The 20,571-nt window shown below is 43.8% G+C and overlaps 1 protein-coding gene across 4 annotated transcripts in view; it reads right to left on the bottom strand.

The window, feature by feature from the left end:
• LOC122809252 (myosin-10-like) overlaps positions 1–20,571 on the bottom strand; it is a 3,714,157-nt gene that overhangs the window by 579,503 nt on the left and 3,114,083 nt on the right. For all 4 annotated transcript variants that reach the window (XM_044080584.1, XM_044080595.1, XM_044080606.1 and 1 more), the window contains one exon: positions 1,952–2,164. In XM_044080584.1, the coding sequence (XP_043936519.1) occupies positions 1,952–2,164 (213 nt within the window). The remainder of the gene's footprint in view (positions 1–1,951; positions 2,165–20,571) is intronic.

Genomic DNA, 20,571 nt, shown 5'->3' with positions numbered 1-20,571 from the left:
TACAATTTTCTGAATGCTCTAAGTCAGGTTTATCTCCTTTAACTATGTAGTCTTCAAAACTTCAACTGGTCCTCCAATTCAAGCTTAATGAATGTCTTCATGATGCAAAGATACAATGCTATAATCACTTCACAACTATACATAAAATATAACTCTCTTCTATTTCAGCATATTACCTCTTTTGCTAGTACAGTAACAAACATTTTTAGATCAAACCCCAAATCATTTTATTTGAGTATTCCTAAAAATAACCCCCCTAATATGAGGCATCTCTTGCCTTATTTCCCAGCTCCAAAATTATTTTGCACTTCTTAAAACATCCTCTCACTTTCCTTCCTTGTCAGTGCTACACTCTTGCTCTGCTGACTACACTAGCATAGCTGTAACAGCTTGACTAATCTGCTACGCTGGAGAATTCACAAATTAGCTATAATCTATTATATTATGACTGGCCATTAACATTCAAAACGTACATGCCGATTGTTCAGCCCAACCAGCAAACCCACTGTAAAATCCAGCATATACCAACAGAAAAAGTCCAGTCGCCTGGACTTTCTTCTATTAAAACATGCTACTGCTTTTTAGTTTTCTTGACCTAAGAGGTCGAGAGGCAGATAAGGACGGCAGTGAAAATACAAGGAAAATTGGGTATGCTATATAAAACTAAAGAAACGTAGCTGATTTCCCTTGTATTTCCGCCCCCTCTCTCACACACATCTGAACTCTCCGGATTTCAAACTTTTTTAAAAAAATAAAAAATAAAGAAGCAATGGAGATCTTCCTTTCTCTTTTGCTTCATTTCCAAACCACTGATGTACTGCATACACATGGGAAATTAAGTCCCATATGCATGCGCAGTACATTAAAAAAGTAGCAGGATACCTAAAGAAAATGGAAGAACACCATGGAGCCATTATACAAAGACTTTATTTAAGAGAAATAAGTATTTTTTTCTTAAATAATATCATTGTATAACAGCAATAATAGCCAATTCCTGTTTGTGATACATTGAAGATTTACCCATGGTTGCTTTGTTTAATCAGCTGGGCTTCTCTCTCATGATTAAACCACACCAGCCATGGATAAATCTTCATTATACAATGACCCCCCCCATTAATATTCTAAAACGTGCATGCTGATTGGCCAGTGTGCCCATTGTAAATCCCACAATATACCAACGGAAAAAGGTCAGGTCACCCAGACTTTTTTCCGTTGGTATAAAGTGTCCAAAACCTTTTTTTTTTTTAATAAATAAAAAAAAAAGAAAAAAAATCCCAGAGCAATGGAGATTTTCTTTTCTCCATTGCTTCCGTTTCAAAGCATTGATGTACTGGACATGTGTAAGAATGCAAGTCCCATACGCATGTGCAGTACATCAACACAAGGAAGCAGTATACCACCATCGGCAGAAGAACAGTAATGGGCCGTTATACAAAGACATTATTTAAGAAAAGTAAGTATTTTTTTCTTAAATAATGTCATCGTATAATAGCAATAACCGACTCTGTGGTTGTGGTATATTGAAATTTACCCACAGTTGGCTTTATTTAATCACTCGGGCTTCACCCTCGTGATTAAAGCACGCCAACCGTGGGTAAATCTTCAATATACCACACCACGTCATCTGTTATTGCTTAAGTATACCACACCCAGTCATTGGTTTTTGCTATATTATATAATGAACAAAATCTAACTCTTGGTAAATAAGAGCTCATTTAGCATACTACACCATCAGGCAACATGATTAGTCCACCACTTCTAACAAATGCAATACAAAAAAATGAATATATGAGGTAAAAAGTGCAAAATGAAGTTAAGCTATACAACCTCTTACGTCTTTTCAGCATACCTTTCTTCAATTCTTTCTGTAATGTGTATCAAAATAGTCTGAAAGAAAACTGGTCTACATGGTTTAGAAGTTACAGTAGCCAGAAGTTTCAGTTTCACTTACATTCTTTCCAACGTCATCCTTGGAGCTCATAAGATCATCCATCTCTGCGCGAAGCTGTTTGTTTAGTCTTTCTAGTTCATCTTTTGCATCTAAAGCCTCCTCCAATGATCTACTCAAGAACAACACTTTTGTCTCTTTTTCACGAGCCTCTGCTTCTACCCGATCACGTTCCTCTGCATGACGGGTAGAAATGCTCTTCTCCTCTGCCAGCATCTGTTCAAGTAATAAGGAATAACAAAAAGCGTCAGAAAATATGATCCGACTGGAAACCAAAAAAATACTGCATAAAAAGAAGGATTTAGATAACTGTTTATACATGTAAGTTCTTCTACTGTCGATATATTATTATTATTATTGCAAAATATTTTCTTCAATTATGTCACCTCATGCATTCCTGCATCTCACTGTTGCACCTTTTTACCTAAAGTTCACAAAGACAAATGGACAAGTGGATGCTGGAGACAATATTTGTGGATTAACGATTCAACATCATTACCATATAACAAGTATCCAAATAAAGAGCTAAGTAAAGTTAATCACATGATGGTCAGCACAAGGCAACGCTTACCAACACAATATGAACCACACCATGTTGAAGCAAGTTTTCAGCTTCCACCAGATAAAGAAGAGTATCACCTCTTTCAATGCGAGTTATAAGCTTTCCTATCACACACTGCTTAAGTTCTGACTCTAACCCTGACAAATCCTTTGTAATTAAAAACTGGCCCAAAAATGCTGTGAAAGTTACTGCGACATGTCTCTGACATGCTACAGTACACTGCTAAAAGAACACACAGCATATAAACAAGATTAGTCAGTTCCACGGCAGTACACAAATGAAAATCCTTTGCTTATTGTCACTTGTAGCTTGCTCACATGCAGTTTGTTATCAGGTCTTTATATTGTGTCAAACACTGGTGTCACTACAACTTGACTAGAGTAAGATTTTTCAGAATGATATGATTTAAAGAAACACTGACTGCAAAGCTACTGACAATATTAAGAACTGTACTTTTGATGTCTTATGACTTTTGAGAGAAATGTGCATCATATTTATTAAATAATCCTATGGCAACAGGGAAAGGACAATGTGGGTGGGATCAACGAGACCTGCAGGTGACCACGTCATCTGCATGCAGTACAATGAGAAAATGGGAATTTCTGGTGGAAGCTTACTGCTGTAGAGGGGGAAAGCCGATTCCTGAGGGAACTTCTTCGGTTATGGCTGCTTTAGGTGAGGACACAAGCCCTACACTAAAACTGAATCTACAACAGAATAGGGGACATCTTTGAGGCTGATATCACATGTCTGACAAAACATGTAGAGAAGGAAGTGGTCAACCATACAGAAGGTTAGGTCTATGAATACAGCTCTGACAAGCTGACCTTGTCTCATACTATTAGGTTGTCATCTTACAGGATCCAAACAGCATGGTGCTGTGACTGGAACATAAGAATTGCTGATCAGGGCACATAAGCGCTGGTTCAAAGATGTACTTGACTAGTTGGTCATAAGCTACTTTTTCTAGGATTTTTTCTAGAGATGAGAGAATTGAGATGGGTCTATGTTATGCACATACTTGGGGATAAGATGTTTTAATGACTGGTTTAATGACAGCATCCTTCTATAATCTGGAGAAGGATGTGTGAAAAAAGTTGAAGTTACAGATATGCTTCAGTGGAAATGAAACGTGTTCTGCACAAGCTTTAACAAATCATGGATATAGGTCATCTGAAACAGGTAAGACTAATATTACTAGGGATTTTATTGACTGTGTTTTATGTCAATTTTGTTGATAGTTCTGAAGTAAAATACTGGAGAGTATAGATGGGTCTGGAGATGGGGCTTTAGGAGGAGTGCTGAGAGATGTAGGGAGATGAGTGAATTCTCTCAGGAAATGCTGGGGAGTGAAGGTTGTTGAGGGAAGTGTAGCTGCTGCTTGCATTTGTATTTTCCTCCTAATAAATGTACTACATTGGGCTCTTATTTTTTAGAATGGCCGATTAGGACAGATTGGTAGTATTGCAAGGAATTGGATTTGTGTCACGTGATGCTTTTGTTTTGGCTAGGTTACAAAGTTTATTATGTTTGCTTCCACGCAGCCCAGGTTTCAACCTTGACATTTGGCAAGACTTTCAATTCTTTGTAACTCATTTGCTTGGATTTGGTTAATGAAGTCTAGTGGAGTTAAAGGAGTTTATTGTGTACTGAGAGGAGGATGTTTGTCAGAGAAGCAGTAGCTGTTTTGGGGTCCTGGTTGGATAGTGTAGGATCTCAAATCACTTCAGGGAAAGTCTGAAGGTTATGGTTTTGGTTAGTTGGTTTAGAGCTGAGCTAATTACTGAACATGTTTTTTAGGCAGTAGTCACTAAATGAAGGGGGACTTGGAGGTTGGAGATTTTATTTGGGACACTTGTTATCAGCAAATCCATGAGAGAGGATGATAGAATTGCTGTTAAGTCTGGTGGGTTCTGACATTAGCTGAGGTCAGCTAGCCATTACAGCAGATCATGACAGTTACTGTTACAAATTTGAATTGAAGTCCCCCATGAAGACGGTCCATTTTACTGGTGGGATGGTGTGCTGCTTTGTGTTGATAAGATGTGCAATCTTCATTAAGAAAGAGAGGGAGGAAAGCAGGCAGAGGAAATTTAGAGTTTTTTTACCTTGGTTTGTAAGAAATTTATTGCTAGCCAGTTTGAATAATGATATCACATGGAGTCGACTATTGAGTGTATTTGTATCTGAAGGTATAACAGGATTATAAGTACAGCATAACGGTGGGAAGTTAGCATAATGGGTAAGGTTTTTACCTTACAAACACATGGCGCATGGTTTGATTCTCACATGGGTTAAATGGCTAGGCTTAAAATGGCCCACAAGGGTAGTTAGCCTAGTACTAATCTATGAACCTACTACGGATCTTCCTCTTTATCTCTGGTCTGATCTGATGTTTGCAGCCTTGCAAGTGGAAATGTAACAGGGCAGTGCCATCTTTAACCCAGATTTCATTTATGGCTACAGTGTATGGGGGCTGTTGTTTTAGAAAGGTGTCAAATTGCTCCAATTTGTTTTTACACTGTCAGTGTTCAAAAGACAGAACTTTAGTATGGAAGGGAAAGTGGGTGTGTAATATTCTAGCATAGTGGAGACCTCTGGGTTGGATTCAGTACTGGAGAAGAAGCAGAGAGATTATCTGTCAGTTTCACTAGGAGTTTAGACCATGTGAGTCTACAGCCTCTGATGGGCTGCTGTTGTTAAGACTGGGGATGGGGAAGCCAGTAAGGGGAAGAGGCTGGTAAGTGGAGGTATAAAATATGTTTTTAAGGGAGTGAATTATTTTTGATAATTTGATCATGTACATTTGCTTGCCACAGACAGTTGTCCTTCTATGACTATTGTTATATTATGTACTTGTTCAGCAATGGATGTTTATGATGCTGACTGAAATTAGTGCTAGACAAAGTAAGACAGAGAATGCATGGTTGCCATTTGGAGCACTACGTATCTAATTAGGAGCTTGTGTAATTATTAGAGCTGTGAAGGAAGGCTTGAGTTATGTGTGTTCATAAGAGTATTAGGTATTTCTGTATATCGGTGTATGTACTGGTATAGTCAGAATAAGGAACCAGTGTAATTAGGAAAGACATGTAAGTATTAAAAAAGATGTGATGAGTAAGGGCTCAACAAGGGTAACACACTTGCAGAAAGCAAGAAATGGGGATGGGAGTATAACGTTTTTCAGGTAACACACCCTCAAAAATATACACAAGAGAGATGATTCTTGTAGTAACCCTAAATGTAAGGCATGTACATGCAAGCAACAACACTCCTACCTAATCAGGAGGATATTTTTTCTTACATTTTGGATGCTTTTTACTATTCTTGATCAGGTAATTTGGTCAAATTTGAGTTTTAGTGCTTTTATTACTGTAAAGAGAGTTTAATCTGGGTCATGATTGTGACACCTGTTTTGTTCTCTCTTTTATACTATTTTTATGCAGACTTTGTAAAACATTTGAGTTGGATACCTGTGCTTCAGATATATGGAATTGTTTTGTATGGATTTACTGGCTCATTTTTTTTGTGAAATTTTCTGGGAGCATTTCTTTAGTTGATATTTTTCTCCTGCTAAATTAATTTTCAAGATGACTGATCCTTGATGGATTTTGAAGTATGCAATGGAGTAGATAGAGCAGATATTTACGAATGAATATGAGGTCTGGGTGGCCCTTCCTCACACGCATAAAAGAGATTTAATCCACAGGTAGCTAGCAATCTGACATTTTTTGACAACTTTACGTACACACATGTATGCATGTACACCTACATATTTGTGTATATATGTGTTTGTGTGTGTGTAATATATATATATACATATATATATATATATATATATATATATATATATATATATATATATATCTATATCTATATGGAAAATAGAAACATATATTCATATATGGGAGGCACAGTGGTGTAGCGGTTAACGTTTCTGCCTCACAGCAAAGGGTTCTCTGCTTCTGTGCAGAGTCTGCATGTTCACACTGTGTTCGCATGGGTTTCCTTTGGATACTCCGGTTTCCTCCCATTTTCCAAAGACAAGCATCTGCAGCGTTTCTCCCAGGTCTCTGCTGAAAATAGGCTCTGTCCCAGTTGGACTTTCCCAGTCAACAAATGTTACATAAAGAAATAAATATTGCTTGTTGATTTGATGAAGCTCTGACAAGACCAAAAGCGCTCATCTCTTGTTTTAACTTACTAAAAAAAGAGTTATGTACTTAGCATAATGTGGAATCTGTGCCATCCATTGTCATTATTCATCACGGATAGGTCTTGGATCCAACCTCAGATCTGAGCCGGCAGTGCAAGTGACGGCTCCTGAGCTCAAGCTCCTCCACTCTCATGATCCCTTGCTACCCATAATCCTCCGATCGAGTTTGCTAGATAGAAACAAGGACAGTGAAACTGTCCACAATAAGGAAAGTACAGTTTTGTACCTACCATAAATGTAGATGTTCAAGTGAATACCCTGCTGCAGTCATCACACTTGGGTTATCCTGTCGTCAGGCGGTCCCGCAGTCGGCCTGAATTCCAAAGTCTTGGTCCGGCGTCGGTTGCTGTCGCTTCTTCCCTGACGTCAGTGCGTCAGGGGTATATATGATGCATCCAACGCCATTTTCTTCAGTTTTTCTTGCCCCAGATGTCAGGTGCCCCCAAAAAGGTGGTCAGTAAATAGTACCAATCTAAAAAGTTTAGCACAAACAAAACATCTGTCCAGCTATAAGCAAATACATCACAAAGGTAGTATTAGTGTATTGTAAAGATTTAGTTAGTTAGGTCAGAGGGGATGGAGGGAGGGAGGGTAACCCGGACTGCAGCAGGGTATACACTCGAACATCTACATTTATGGTAGGTACAAAACTGTACTACGTTCATCGTGTTACCCTGCTGCAGTCATCACACTTGGGTAGAATCCCAAAGCTAAGGATGGGAGGTGGAGTCAAACAGGGTTAGAAGAGGCTAGAAGGCCCTGCAGAACTGCAGTGGCGAAGCCAGCTCTAGTCTTAGAGTAAAGTGGTAAGTGGTAGTGTTTGGTGAAGGTGTGTACTGGACTCCAAGTTGCAGCTTCCAAAATATCCTTGGTTGGCACCCCCCGAGGAAGGCTGTAGATGTAGCTGCTGCCCTGGTAGAGTGGGGCCTTATGGTAGCAGGAACTGGTTTTCCATGATGGGTGCAGCAAAAACGAATGCAATGTCCTATCCATTTGGAAATGGTCTGTTTTGATATGGCCTTCCCTTGTGAAGCTGCAGCATAGGATACAAAGAGCTGGTCAAATTTTCTGAAAACCTTAGTTTTATCCAAGTAGTAACGTAGTTGCCTGTGAATGTCCAAGGAGTGCAGGAGTCTTTCTCCTTTGTTCTGTGGATTTGGAAAGAAGGTGGGTAAGTGGGTGGTTTGATTTAGAGCCACACTGGATACCACCTTAGGCATAAAGGAGGGACTAGTTCGTAGAGAAACTCTGTCTTGATGGAAAATGAGGAAAGGCTCTACTGCCATTAGTGCCTGAAGCTCTGAGACTCTTCTGGCTGAAGTTATTGCTAGCAGCAGGGCAGTCTTCCATGATATAAACTTTAGGTCAGCAGAGAAGGCTGGTTCAAAAGGAGGTAGCGTAAGTTTTTCCAGAACAAAGTTGAGGTCCCAGGTTGGTGTAGGTGCTCTCCTGGGGGGCCTAATGTTTTTGGCCCCTCTGAGAAACTGCCTTAGAAGTGGATGTGAAAATAAGGGAGGATCCGTGTTGTAGTGGGCTGAAATAGCTGAGGAGTGGATTTTAATAGATGAAAAAGAAAGTCCTTTCTGCAACATCTCAGTTAAATACTGTAGAATCTCAGGTATGTGAGGCTGAAGGGTATTTTGGCCTTTAGCTTGGTTCCAGGTGCAAAACCTTTTCCATTTGTCTGAGTAGGCCTTCCCCGTGCTGGGACTCCTAGCTTCCAGAATAACATCCATAACTGCTTGAGGAAGAGGAGCTGGCTGGTTGCTTAGGTGATTTGCCATGCAGCCAAATTTAAGGTTTTGAGCTGGCTGTGTAGAATCTGATTGTCTTGCTGTGTGAGCAAATGAGCAATTTGTGGTAAAATCCAAGGTGGGCCCTGGGCCATATTCCTTAGTAGTGGGTACCAGTGCTGGCGTGGCCAGTCTGGGGCTATGAGTATCATTCTGGGTCTCTCCTTCCAGACTTTCAGCAGCACCTTTGTGAGAAGGGGCAATGGAGGGAAGGCATATACTGTCAGGTTTTTCCAACTGAATGAGAGTGTGTCCGCTTTCCAAGCTTGATGGTGAAGTGTCCTTGTACAAAATCTTGTTAGCATATAGTTTTGGGGGCTGGCAAACAGGTCTATGTCTGGGTGGCCCCATTTTTGTGTTATCATTGCAAATACTTGTGGATCCAGTTTCCACTCGTGGGGATCCATGATGTTTCTGCTGAGGTCGTCTGCCAATGTGTTCTTTTTTCCTGGCAGGAATTGAGCTTGTAGCTGAACTTGGTAAGCCAGTGCTGTGTTCCACAAGGTCATTGCTTGCCTGCATAGAGGGTAGGAGTGTGTACCCCCTTGTTTGTTTATGTACCACATTACTGTGGTGTTGTCCGTCCTTATTGTAAGCTGTCCTGGATGCAAGAGGTCCTTGAAGGCTGTCAGGGAATTCTATACAGCTAGCATTTCTTTTTGACTGATGTGTAGATTCCTTTGATCTGCAGTCCATATGCCTTGAACGCACTGTCCTGCCATGTGTGCCCCCCAGGCATAGTCCGATGCATCTGTTGTCATAGTTTTCCTGGCTGGGGGCAAGGTGAAAGGCTGACCCTTGTTGAGGTGACATGCCTGTGACCACCATAGAAACTCTTGTTGAAGGCAGGGAATGAAAGATATCATTGTGTCCAAGCTGCGCTGTGTTGAGACCATCCGCTTTTTAGGTACCACTGTAATTTCCTCATATGCAGCTTTGCAAATGGTATTAGTAGTATGCGAGATGCCATGAAGCCCAACGCCTGCAGAATTTTTCTTGCAGGGAGTTGGGTCCTTGTTGCCATTGTTTTGAAATATTGAGTCAGTTGTAGTTGTTTGTCTGGCGTCAGATAAGCCATCTGGGCCATTGTATTCAAGCTGGCACCCAGGAATGTCATATTTTGTGAGGGTACTAGTTTTGATTTATTTTCGTTTACTGTGTACCCTAGGCAACTTAGAAGGTGTTTTACAAAAGCCAGATGTTGTAAGAAGATGTCCTTGCTTTCTGCTTGGATGAGGCAGTCGTCCAGGTATGGGTATATTTGAATTCCTCTTTGTCTGCAGTATGCAATTACTGGTGCCAGGCATTTTGTGAAAACCCTGGGCGCAGTGGATAAGCCAAAGGGCAGTGCAGAGAATTGGTAATGGGTTGAACCTGCAATGAAACAGAGGTATCTTCTGCAATTTTGTCTGATAGGGACATGCAGGTATGCCTCCTTGAGGTCCAACGTTACTAGCCATGCTTTCTTGCCCAACATGGGAAGAAGCTGCTGTAGTGTTAGCATCTTGAATTTGGGTACTTGTAAGAAGGTGTTTAGAATTGAAAGGTCCAGAATTGGTCACCAAGCATTGTCCTTTCTGGGGACTAGAAAGAGTCTCTGGGGACTAGAAAGAGTCTTGAGTAAAATCCTTGGCCTTGCTCCCGTGTAGGTACCAGCTGAATGGCTCTCATGTCCATGAGAGCTGTAATTTGTTTTTGTGCCTCTGCCCATTGATTTTGTGGCAGGTTTGGCATTCCACTTATCGTTGGCAAGGTGTGGAAATGGAATCTGTATCCTTGTGAAATAATGTCTAGGACCCATTTGTCCTTTGTGACGATGCGCCAGTTGTCTGAAAAAAGTGCTAATTTTCTTCCCAAGGGAGCTGCCAAGAGAGTTTTGCTTGGCCATATGAGGTTTAAGTCATTGTATTTGCCTTCTAGTAGTTTGGGGCCTGTCTTCTCCTCCCTTCTGTGTTGCAGTGCCCAATTGTCGAGGTTTGTAGTGGGTTTGTGGTTGTCCTCTGCCTCTTGGGCATCTGTATTTACCCCTCTGAGGTCTGTCAGTAGCTGGAAAGGACCAATTTTTTGTTGGCCAATTTCTGCTGAAGCGAGGGGGCTGAACCTGTAAGAAATATTTGACCGTCTGCATAGATTTTGCCTTATCCTCCATTTTCTTTAAGACTTCTGCTTTCACTCCAAATAGGACATCCTGCTGTAAGGGAGCATCTATTAACGTTGCTTTAACATGATCAGGCAGAGTTTGTTCCTTTAACCAAGCATGCCTACGTATAACAGACCCAGTAACAACTGCTCTACAGGAAGCTTCTAAGGAATCAAATCCACATTGTAAAGTATGTTTGCCCACCTGTTCAGCTGCATGCAACAGATCCTGCATTTCTTTCAATTCAGACTGTTGAGGGTGTGTGCTCATCTTTTGTTTTATTTGAGACATTAGAAATTGCTGGTATTTTAGCATGTGAAATTGACAATTTAGTGCTCTCATAGCTAGAGTGGCTGAGGTGTAAACCTTCTTCCCCCACCTGTCTAGTGCTCTGGAGTCCCTTTCAGAGGGTACAGGATTTTTTGCCATAGAAGCCTTAGCCCCTTTGGGACCCTGGGAGATAGTCTCTGGGTCAGCAACAGGGCTTTTATAAAGGAGTTTGTGGGAGTCAGGCACTCTATAATATCTGTCTGGTTTGGCTGGAGCAGGAGGCAGAGAATCTGGATTTAAACTAGATTCTAAGTAAACATCATCCACAATGTCTAAAACTGGGGGGATAGCAAGTGGTCTGTGGTGGGGGAGTAAAAGAAACTCTCTGAGCCTTTTCTTTGAGTCAGAGTAGTCCTGACCTTCCCAGTGAAAATGTTCCCTCATAGTATGTAAAGTTTCCCCAAAGGAGTAGTCTTCAGGGGGAGAAGCTGAGGGAATGGAATCCTCAGCATCAGAATCTTCATAAGGGGGAAAAGAGTAATCTTGTTCCTCAGAGGAGCCTGAGGAAATAAACACTTGATCAGAGGAGGCATAATCTTCCTCTTGTCTAGGCCTTTTGTCGGGTGGGGGTTGGGAACCCCTGATTAAAGAGATCAAATCTTCAGCCATTTTAAGCATCTGTTTCTTAGGCATGGGGCCTTGAACTGGAGACTGAAGTGCAGTCTTTTTAGGTTTAAGAGGAGTCTTAAGCTTAGGATACGTTTTTATGGTGAGCGTCGTCGGTCTCAAGACACCTTCAGAAACCGAAGGTGTTTCTGCAGCACCGACTTCTCTTTCTGCAATGTCGTCGGTAGGGCCTAAAGAAAAAGGCTGCGTCGGCCTAGAACTCTCCGCCATAGGATCCGAAGCGGTCTCGGGTTCCAATTCTGCGGTAGCCAGGGGCTGCGTAGGCGCCTCACTGAAAACCGGTGAACCGGAGACCGGCCCAGCCAAGGCCTTGGAGTCTGGCTTGGGTCTAGGCTGCCTGTCCTTATCTTTGCGTTTTTTGTGCACGCCGGTAGTCGGTTGCTCCGACGGCATAGTGTAATTAAATTTTCTACAGAAGTAGTGTCGTGCGAAATCAAAGCGTCGTTTTATAGTTCGCTTATTGAACCTAGCACAAAAGCGACAACCAGTGACGTCGTGGTCTGGGCCTAGGCAAGGTATACAACAAGAATGAAAATCCTTATGAGGTATTTGCTTCCCACAAGAAATACAATTATTAACTTTTTATGACATCGGTCTGAGGCAAGAAAAGTTTCCCCAATGAGGTACTTAGCTTTATTGAAGACTTCGGATCTGAAATTCGACTTCGAAAATCTCAGGAGTCGGCCGACCAGCACTTGCAAACTGCTTCTGCTTCGGGCACCATGCGGCAAGAAAGACTGAAGAAAATGGCGTTGGATGCATCATATATACCCCTGACGCACTGACGTCAGGGAAGAAGTGACAGCAACCGACGCCGGACCAAGACTTTGGAATTCAGGCCGACTGCGGGACCGCCTGACGACAGGATAACTCAAGTGTGATGACTGCAGCAGGGTAACACGATGAACATCAGGAATACTAAAACACCATTACTCCATGACTCTCCAGTCACCAAAAGGAGGGGGGATGGAGGGAGGGAACGTGATGAATAATGACATTGGATAGCACACATTCCAAGTTATGGTAAGTGCATAACTCTTTATCTGATGCTATCCGTGCCATTATTGATCACAGATGGGCCAGAGTCCCCAACTATCCACAACCCTCTGAGGTCTCAAGAAAGGACATGCCGGAAGACAGAAGAACCAAATGAAGCTCTATTCCTGGACCAGTTTGTAATGTCTTACAAAGGTAAGAGGATTTGACCAAGTAGCAGCAGCACAAATGTCATCCAAGGAAGTCCTTGCCCAGAAGGCCAAAGAGGTGGCCACCGACCTAGTAGAATGGGCTTTAACTGGCCTGGGAAGTTCAATGTGATTGCTTTCATAAATGTGAGATATACAAGTGATCCAATGAGAAATAGAAACACTAGAGCTGGCCTGATCCTTCCAGGCCTGAGAGAGTGCCACGAAAAGTTAATCTGATTTTTGAAAATTCTCAGTTCTCTTCAAACAGAAACGTAACTGCTTATGCACATCCAGGCAATGCAGTTTGTACTCCCCTTTGTTTGAAAAATTGGGAAAAAAGACTGGTAGATGAATTGATTGATTAAGATTAGCCTCTGAGGCGACTTTAGAAATGAATGAAGGATTAGCTCTGAGAGATACCGTATCCTTGTGAAAAACCATGAAGGGGGCTTTAATGCAAAGAGCTTGCAATTCAGAAACCCTCTTGGCCAAGGTAATAGCCACCAAAAATGCCTTCTTCCAAGACAGAACCTTAATATCACACTTAGCCACAGGCTCAAAAGGAGGTTGTGTCAGGGAATGCGGCACCAATGTAAGATCCCAAGGAGAAGAAGGATCTTTGATAGGAGGCCTGAGCAAGAAAACTCCCTTAAGAAAGGCCTTGCACAGCTTAGATGAAAATATGGGACTTTCACTTAAGTGTAAGTTGGATACAGATGCCAACTGAAGTTTAATCATCGAGAAGCTAGCCCCTTGTTGAAACAAAGTGGAAAGGAAAGACAAAATGCCAGAAATAGAAGCTGAGAATGGATATATGTCATGCTGACAAGTCCACAGAGAGAATCTCTTCCATTTACTGGAATAAACCTTTTTAGTTGAAGGCTTTTGTGAGGCTAAGATAATGTCCTTCACAGGAGAAGGCAGTTTAAGCTGGCTAACAATCAATGGAACTGGAGGTACCAAGCTGTCAGCCAAAGGGACTGAAGGTTAAGAAGAGGAAGACCCCAGGGGTGGGAAATGAGATCCTAGGCTGGATCTAATATCCAAGGTGGATATTTCAGATGAGACCAAAGGAGGGAGAACCATGTCTGATGAGGCCAGAAGGGGCAATGTGGATGAGATGAGTCTTCAGGCAACGCTCTTTCTGTAAGACTTTGCGAATGGAGGATAGGCACCCAGAAAACCCGCCGTCCAATCGTGGACCACAGCATCCCTGGGTGACTCCCCCTGTGGGGTGATCAGGGCAAAGTACTTGCTGAATTTGTGATTGATCAGGGAGGCAAACAGATCTCAACAAGGGAGACCCCAATGGTCAAAAATCTGACTCACCACTGACTGGTTCATGGACCAGTCGTGGAGACTCAGGACTCGGGACTCAGGACAGATCTGCTGAGCCTGTCTGCCAACACGCTGGAATCGCCAGGAATATGCGTTGCAGGAAGAAAACGCCTGGAGGACATCACCCATTCCCACACCCTCATGGCCTCTCTGCACAGAGGATATGATCGTGTTCCGCCCTGTTTGCTGAAGTACCAGACTACTGGAGCATTTCTCCCCGGGCCTCCGCTGAAAACAGGCTCTGTGGAACCTAGTCGGACTTTCCCGGTCAACAAATGTTAAATAAATAAATGTTGTCTGTCTGAATTGCCACAGTCCTGAGAGGGAGATAGTCCTGGAAGGCTTGCAATGAGAGAACTGCTCTCATCTCTAAGACACTGATGTGCAAGTTGGTCTCCAATGGGGACCATGTGCCTTGGATGGTCCTTCCCTGAAAATGCCTCTCCCACCCCAACAGGGAGGCATCCATGGTCACCGTGGACTGGGGAAGAGAAAAGGGTCTCCCTAGCAGAAGGTGTTTAGACTGGAGCCACCATGCTAAGTGACGCCGAAAGACCTGAGTGACCCTGACTGTCATGGGCATAGGATGGAAATGAGCCCACCACTGCACCGCAAGGGTCCACTGAAGAACTTGCATGTGATACCTGGTTAAAGGAACCAAATGAATTGCCACCACCATGGAACCGAGGGCTTGTAGGATCAAATGGGCAGGAAACACTCTCCGATCCAGAAGGTGGACTTGTTCCCAAATTGTGTGGGGAAAGAGTTTCAGTCTCCAACACCATGTCCAGAAGAATCCCTATAAATTCCAATCTCTGGCACGGAGCAAGATGAGATTTGGAAAGGTTGATTGTGATGCCCATGTCTCGAAAGAGGCTGAGTGTGTAATTTGTGGCTTGAGCGAGTTGATGCCTTGTGGGAGCCATGAGGAGCTAATCGTCCAGGTACGGAAAGATCTGAAACCCCTGCAGCCGGAGATGGGCTGCTACCACTGCCATACATTTGGTGAACACCCAGGGAGCTGAGGTGAGACTGAAGGGCAGGGCTCAAAACTAACAGTGATTGGCCCCCAGCCAGAAGTGCAGATATCTCTTGGAGCATCTGTCAATTTTTATGTGATGGTATGCATACTTGAGATCCACTGAGCACATCCAATCATCGTTGGGCAGAAGCGGAAGAATAAACTGAACAGTGACCATCCAGAACTTCGACTTCTTGACTGACAAATTCAAAATGCTGAGGTCCAGAATGGGACGTAGGTCCCCAGTTGTCTTGGGCATGAAAAAAAAGAAGGAGTAGGTTCTGGACCCTCATTGTCCCATTGGCACCTCCTGGATGGCTCGTTTTTGAAGAAGGTCTTGAACCTCTGCAAGAGCTAACACCCTTTGCCATGGTGGAAAGTCCAGGAGTGAATTTTAATTGGAGGGGGGTAACTGAAGGATATGAAGTATCCCCTGGACAAAATGTTTAGCACCCACTGGTCTGAGGTAATAGCAGCTCAAGCCATGGGGTGCAAGGAGATACGGACCATGAATGCCTCCAGAGTGGGACAGTTGGGCAGCACTTCAGGAGCACTGTGCGGGCTTCTCTGAGAAGGGTTCTTGGGAGGCTTGACTTTGCAGACCTCCTCTGCCTCTACGTCAGCATCTGCTACCAAATCCCCTTCCCCAGACAGAAGAACAGGATTCCTGAGGAGCATCTTGGAAGGAAGACTGAGCCCTGCAGAACCACACCTTCTTATTACCCCGCTGAGTCTTGGACAAGAAATGCTGGGGAGTTGAAAACTTGATCCCAACTGCGGACAAAGTCTTTCCCCTCCTGCTCACTGTGAGTCAAAGTTTCCTTGACAGAAGAACCAAACAAAGTAGATCTGTCAAATGGGGCATTGGTAAAGGATGGCTTGAAGTTATCTGTAAACCTGCAAAGGCGAAACCAGGCATGGTGCCTGATAGTAATGCCTGCGCCCGCTGTTCAAGAGGTGGCCTCAGCCCCATTAGAGATCAACCTCATTGAGATGTAAGCAAGGGGTGTGAGCGTAGAAAGCTTCAGAGAGACTAGCTTAAGGCTCTCTGGAGGCAGCAACTCTGAAAGGGAAGAGGAAAGCTCCAACATGAAATCCCTTTGCATCCTTGTGAAATGTGCCATGTAATTAATAGTCCTCAGTCTGAAAGCAGCTGAGGCATACATGTGCTTCCCAAAACTGTCAATAGCCCGCGAGTCTCTATTTGGGGGATGGATCATAGAGCTCTGTTCTGTGAGTTCCTTTTTACTGTCTGCGGCAACCACAATGGCATCAACTGGGAAACCCTTGTTCCAAAAGTCTTTATCCTTAGGTGGACTAAGGAATTTATCTGCTCTCTTGGGGACTGGTTCTACTGTGTCCAGCTCCTTCCATGCCCTGCTGGAAATAAGCTGGACATGCTCATCCGGAGAGGGAGACACCCAAGAGGTAGATGAGCCCATCCCAAGGGCCTTCAGGAACACAGATTCCTCCAAGGACGGGGTGGGGGGAGACCAATCCCCCCACTTTTTCAGGATCTCAAGGATGAACGCAAAGGACACCTCATCAGACAGAAGTCTGGGGGACCAATCCCCTTCTTGAAATCTGTGTCCTCAGTGACGGACCCTCGAGGGGATTCCAAGTGCCTCCTCTAGCACATCCTCTTCAGAGGAGGCTCGTCTACCATGGGCTCTGGGGAGGACTCTGATCAGGAAAGTACCCCATGGGGATAATGTCCTTCTGAAGGCACTCACGGGAGGGCTAACCCCAAATGGATGATGAGGACTCGCCACCCAAAGTAGAACAAGGTGGGGGGGTCCAGAACCGAGGTAGAGACTGCTGACCATCTGGAGACGGTTGTCTCTATCACCCAGAAGCCCGACAGACTAGAAGAATCCCCATATTCATCTGTGCTAGGTAAGGCCAACCAGGGAGTGGGACCCCGACACAGCATTATTGTCCCCAGACAATATCAGTCCTGAGCTGTCCAAAGCTGATGCCCCCAAGGGAAGGGAAAGTACAGTTTTGTACCTACCATAAATGTAGATGTTCGAGTGCTAATACAGCTGCAGTAATTACAGATGGGTTCTCTGCCGTCAGGCGGGTCCTCGGTCGGCCGAATTCCAAAGTCTAGGTCCGGCGTCGGTTGTTGTCGCTTCTTTCCTGACGTCAGTGCGACAGGGGTATATAAGACACAGCCGACGCCATTTTCTTCAGTCTTTCTTGCCCCAGATGTCAGGTGCCCCCAGAAGGAAGGCAATACATAATTTATATGTATATATATATATATATATATATATATATATAAAATCATGCAAAGCAATATAATCAAAAATCAGTAGTTGCAAGCAAATATACCACAGAAGGATAACCCAAACAGGTAGTATGAGGAGGTGTTAGCCACTAGGCCTGTCCCAAGAGGGGAAGGAGGGAGGGAAACCTGTACTGCAGCTGTATTAGCACTCGAACATCTACATTTATGGTAGGTACAAAACTGTACTATGTTCATCGTGCATACAGCTGCAGTAATTACAGATGGGTAGAATCCCAAAGCTACGCACAGGGTGGTAGGCACTAGGTGGAACTGGGAGAAGCCAGAATGCCCTGCAACACAGCAGTCGCAAAGCCTGCTCTAGTTTTGGAGTATAAAGGCAGGTGGTAGTGTTTTGTGACGGTATGCACAGAACTCCAAGTGGCTGCCTCCAAAATATCTTTGGTAGGAACTTTTGTGACGGTATGCAGAGGACTCCAAGTGGCTGCCTCCAAAATATCTTTGGTAGGAACTCCTCTGAGGAAGGCTGTAGAGGCAGCTGTGGCCCTTGTGGAGTGGGATCTGATGCCTGTAGGAACAGATTTGCCATGAAAGGAGTAACAAAACCGTATGCAGTGGCCTATCCATTTTGAAATTGTCTGTTTGGAAATTGGCTTCCCTTGAGCTCCTACAGCATAGGACACAAAGCGTTGTTCTGATTTCCTGAAAGGCTTTGTTCTGTCCAAGTAGTAACGTAGCTGTCTATGGATGTCTAAGGAATGTAGCAGCCTTTCCCCTTTGTTTTGAGGATTGGGGTAAAAGGTAGGTAAATGTATGGCCTGATTTAAAGCTACCCTGGATACTACCTTAGGCATAAATGACGGGTTGGTCCGTAGGGAAACCCTGTCCTGATGGAAGATGAGAAAGGGCTGCACAGCCATGAGGGCTTGTAGTTCCGATACCCTATCAGCTGAGGTAATAGCCAGAAGGAAAGCTGTTTTCCAGGACAAGTATTGCAAATCTGTTGAAGCAGCTGGTTCGAAAGGAGGCAATGTTAATTTTTCCAGAATGTAATTTAGATCCCATGCTGGTACTGGTTGTTTCCTTGGAGGTCTTATATTCTTAGCCCCTCTTAGGAACTGCCTTAAGAGTGGGTGAGAGAATAAGGGTGGATCAGTGTTGTATTCTGCAGAAATGGCTGAGGCATGGATTTTGATGGAGGAAAATGAAAGTCCACTGTTCAACAGCTCAGCTAGATACTGTAATATCTGAGGCAAATTCAGTTTTCTAGGATCCTGGCCCTTTTACTCAGTCCAAGCGCATTTGCGGAATAAGTTTTTCTAGTAGATGGCCTTCTGGCCTCCAAAATAACATCCTGTACCTCCTTGGAGAGTAGGGTCTGCTGTGGTGTTAAGGAATTTTCCATGCAGCCAGATTGAGTGTTTTCAGCTGACTGTGAAGAGTTTTGTAGCTGTGCTGAGTCAGGAGAAGAGGCATTAGAGGTAGTGTCCAGGGAGGAGAATGTGATAGACTCCTCAGGAGTGGGTACCAGTGTTGTCTTGGCCAGTCTGGAGCGATCCGTATCATCTTTGGTCTGTCTGCTCTTGCTTTCAAGAGCACCTTGGTCAGTAGAGGCAAAGGTGGGAAGGCATACACTGTCCTTGCTGCCCAACTGAACGAAAGGGCGTCCACTCTCCAGGCCTTTGGATGAAATGTCCTTGAGCAGAATTTTGTCAATTGATGATTCTTGTGGGAGGCAAAGAGATCTATGTCTGGCCTTCCCCACGCTTGGATTATCTTTGTAAACACTTGAGGATGCAACTGCCATTCGTGCAGATCTATCATATTTCTGCTTAGATTGTCTGCCAGCGTGTTTTCCAAGCCTGGCAGGTACTGTGCTTGAAGCTCTATTTTCCATTCCAGAGCCATGTTCCAAAGTGACATGGCCAGCCTGCACAGGGGGTATGAATGTGTTCCCCCTTGTTTGTTTATGTATCACATTACTGTGGTGTTGTCTGTTCTTATTAATAGTTGTCCTGGATGCAGGAGGTCCTTGAAAGCTGTAATTGCGTTTATCACTGCTAGCATTTCCTTTTGATTGATGTGAAGGTGCCTTTCTTTTTGGGACCATTTGCCCTGAATGCACCTGTCTGTCATGTGTGCCCCCCCAGGCGTAGTCTGAGGCGTCTGTTGTGATGACTTGATTTGCTTGAGGCTTGCAGAATGGTAGGCCTGTGTTTGCTTGGCATGCTTGGGCCCACCATAGAAATTCCTTTTGCAAACATGGAATTAGTGGTAATATTGCTTCCAAACTGTGGCTGTGTTGAGACCATATGTTTTTTAGGTACCATTGAAGTTTCCTCATATGCAACTTTGCACATGGGATTAGAAGAATGCAAGATGCCATGAAGCCCAGAGCCTGCAGGATTTTCCTTGCAGTTAGCTTGGTACAATTTGCTAGTGTCTTGAAGTATTGAGTTAGTTGCCCCTGCTTTTCTGGTGTAAGGTAGGCCATCTGGGTGTTTGTGTCCAAGTTGGCACCCAGGAAAATTATTTTCTGAGATGGTGTTAGTCTGGATTTCTCTTTGTTGACTGTGTATCCCAGAGAATTCAATAACCATGTCACATAGGCCAGATGTTCCAGAAGAATCTGCTTGCTGTCCGCTTGGATCAGGCAATCGTCCAAATAAGGGTAAATTTGTATCCCTTGAAGTCTGCAGTAGGCAATTACTGATGCCAGGCATTTCATGAATACTCTGGGCGCAGTAGATAAGCCAAAGGGCAATGCAGAGAATTGATAGTGGATTGAACCTGCAAGAAATCTGAGGTATCTTCTGCAACTTTGTCTGATTGGGACATGCAGGTATGCCTCCTTGAGGTCCAATGTTACCAGCCAAGACTCCTTGCCCAGCATGGGAAGAAGCTGCTGTAAGGTGAGCATCTTGAATTTTGTGCAGTAGAAATGTGTTTAGGATGGATAAGTCCAAAATGGGTCTCCAATCGGTTCCCTTCCTTGGTACCAGGAATAGTCTGGAATAAAAGCCTTGACCTTGTTCGTGCATAGGTACCTCTTGAATAGCTTTCATGCCCATGAGCTTTGAAATTTGTATTTGAGCCTCTGCCCTTTGGTTGTGTGGCAGGTTCGGCATGCCTCTCATTCTTGGAAGAGTGTGGAAATG

The sequence above is a fragment of the Protopterus annectens genome, chromosome 1.part1, assembly GCF_019279795.1.
Source record: "Protopterus annectens isolate FY-2018-M chromosome 1.part1, PAN1.0, whole genome shotgun sequence".
Lineage (NCBI taxonomy): Eukaryota > Metazoa > Chordata > Ceratodontiformes > Protopteridae > Protopterus > Protopterus annectens.
This window is presented reverse-complemented; position numbering and strand designations above follow the sequence as displayed.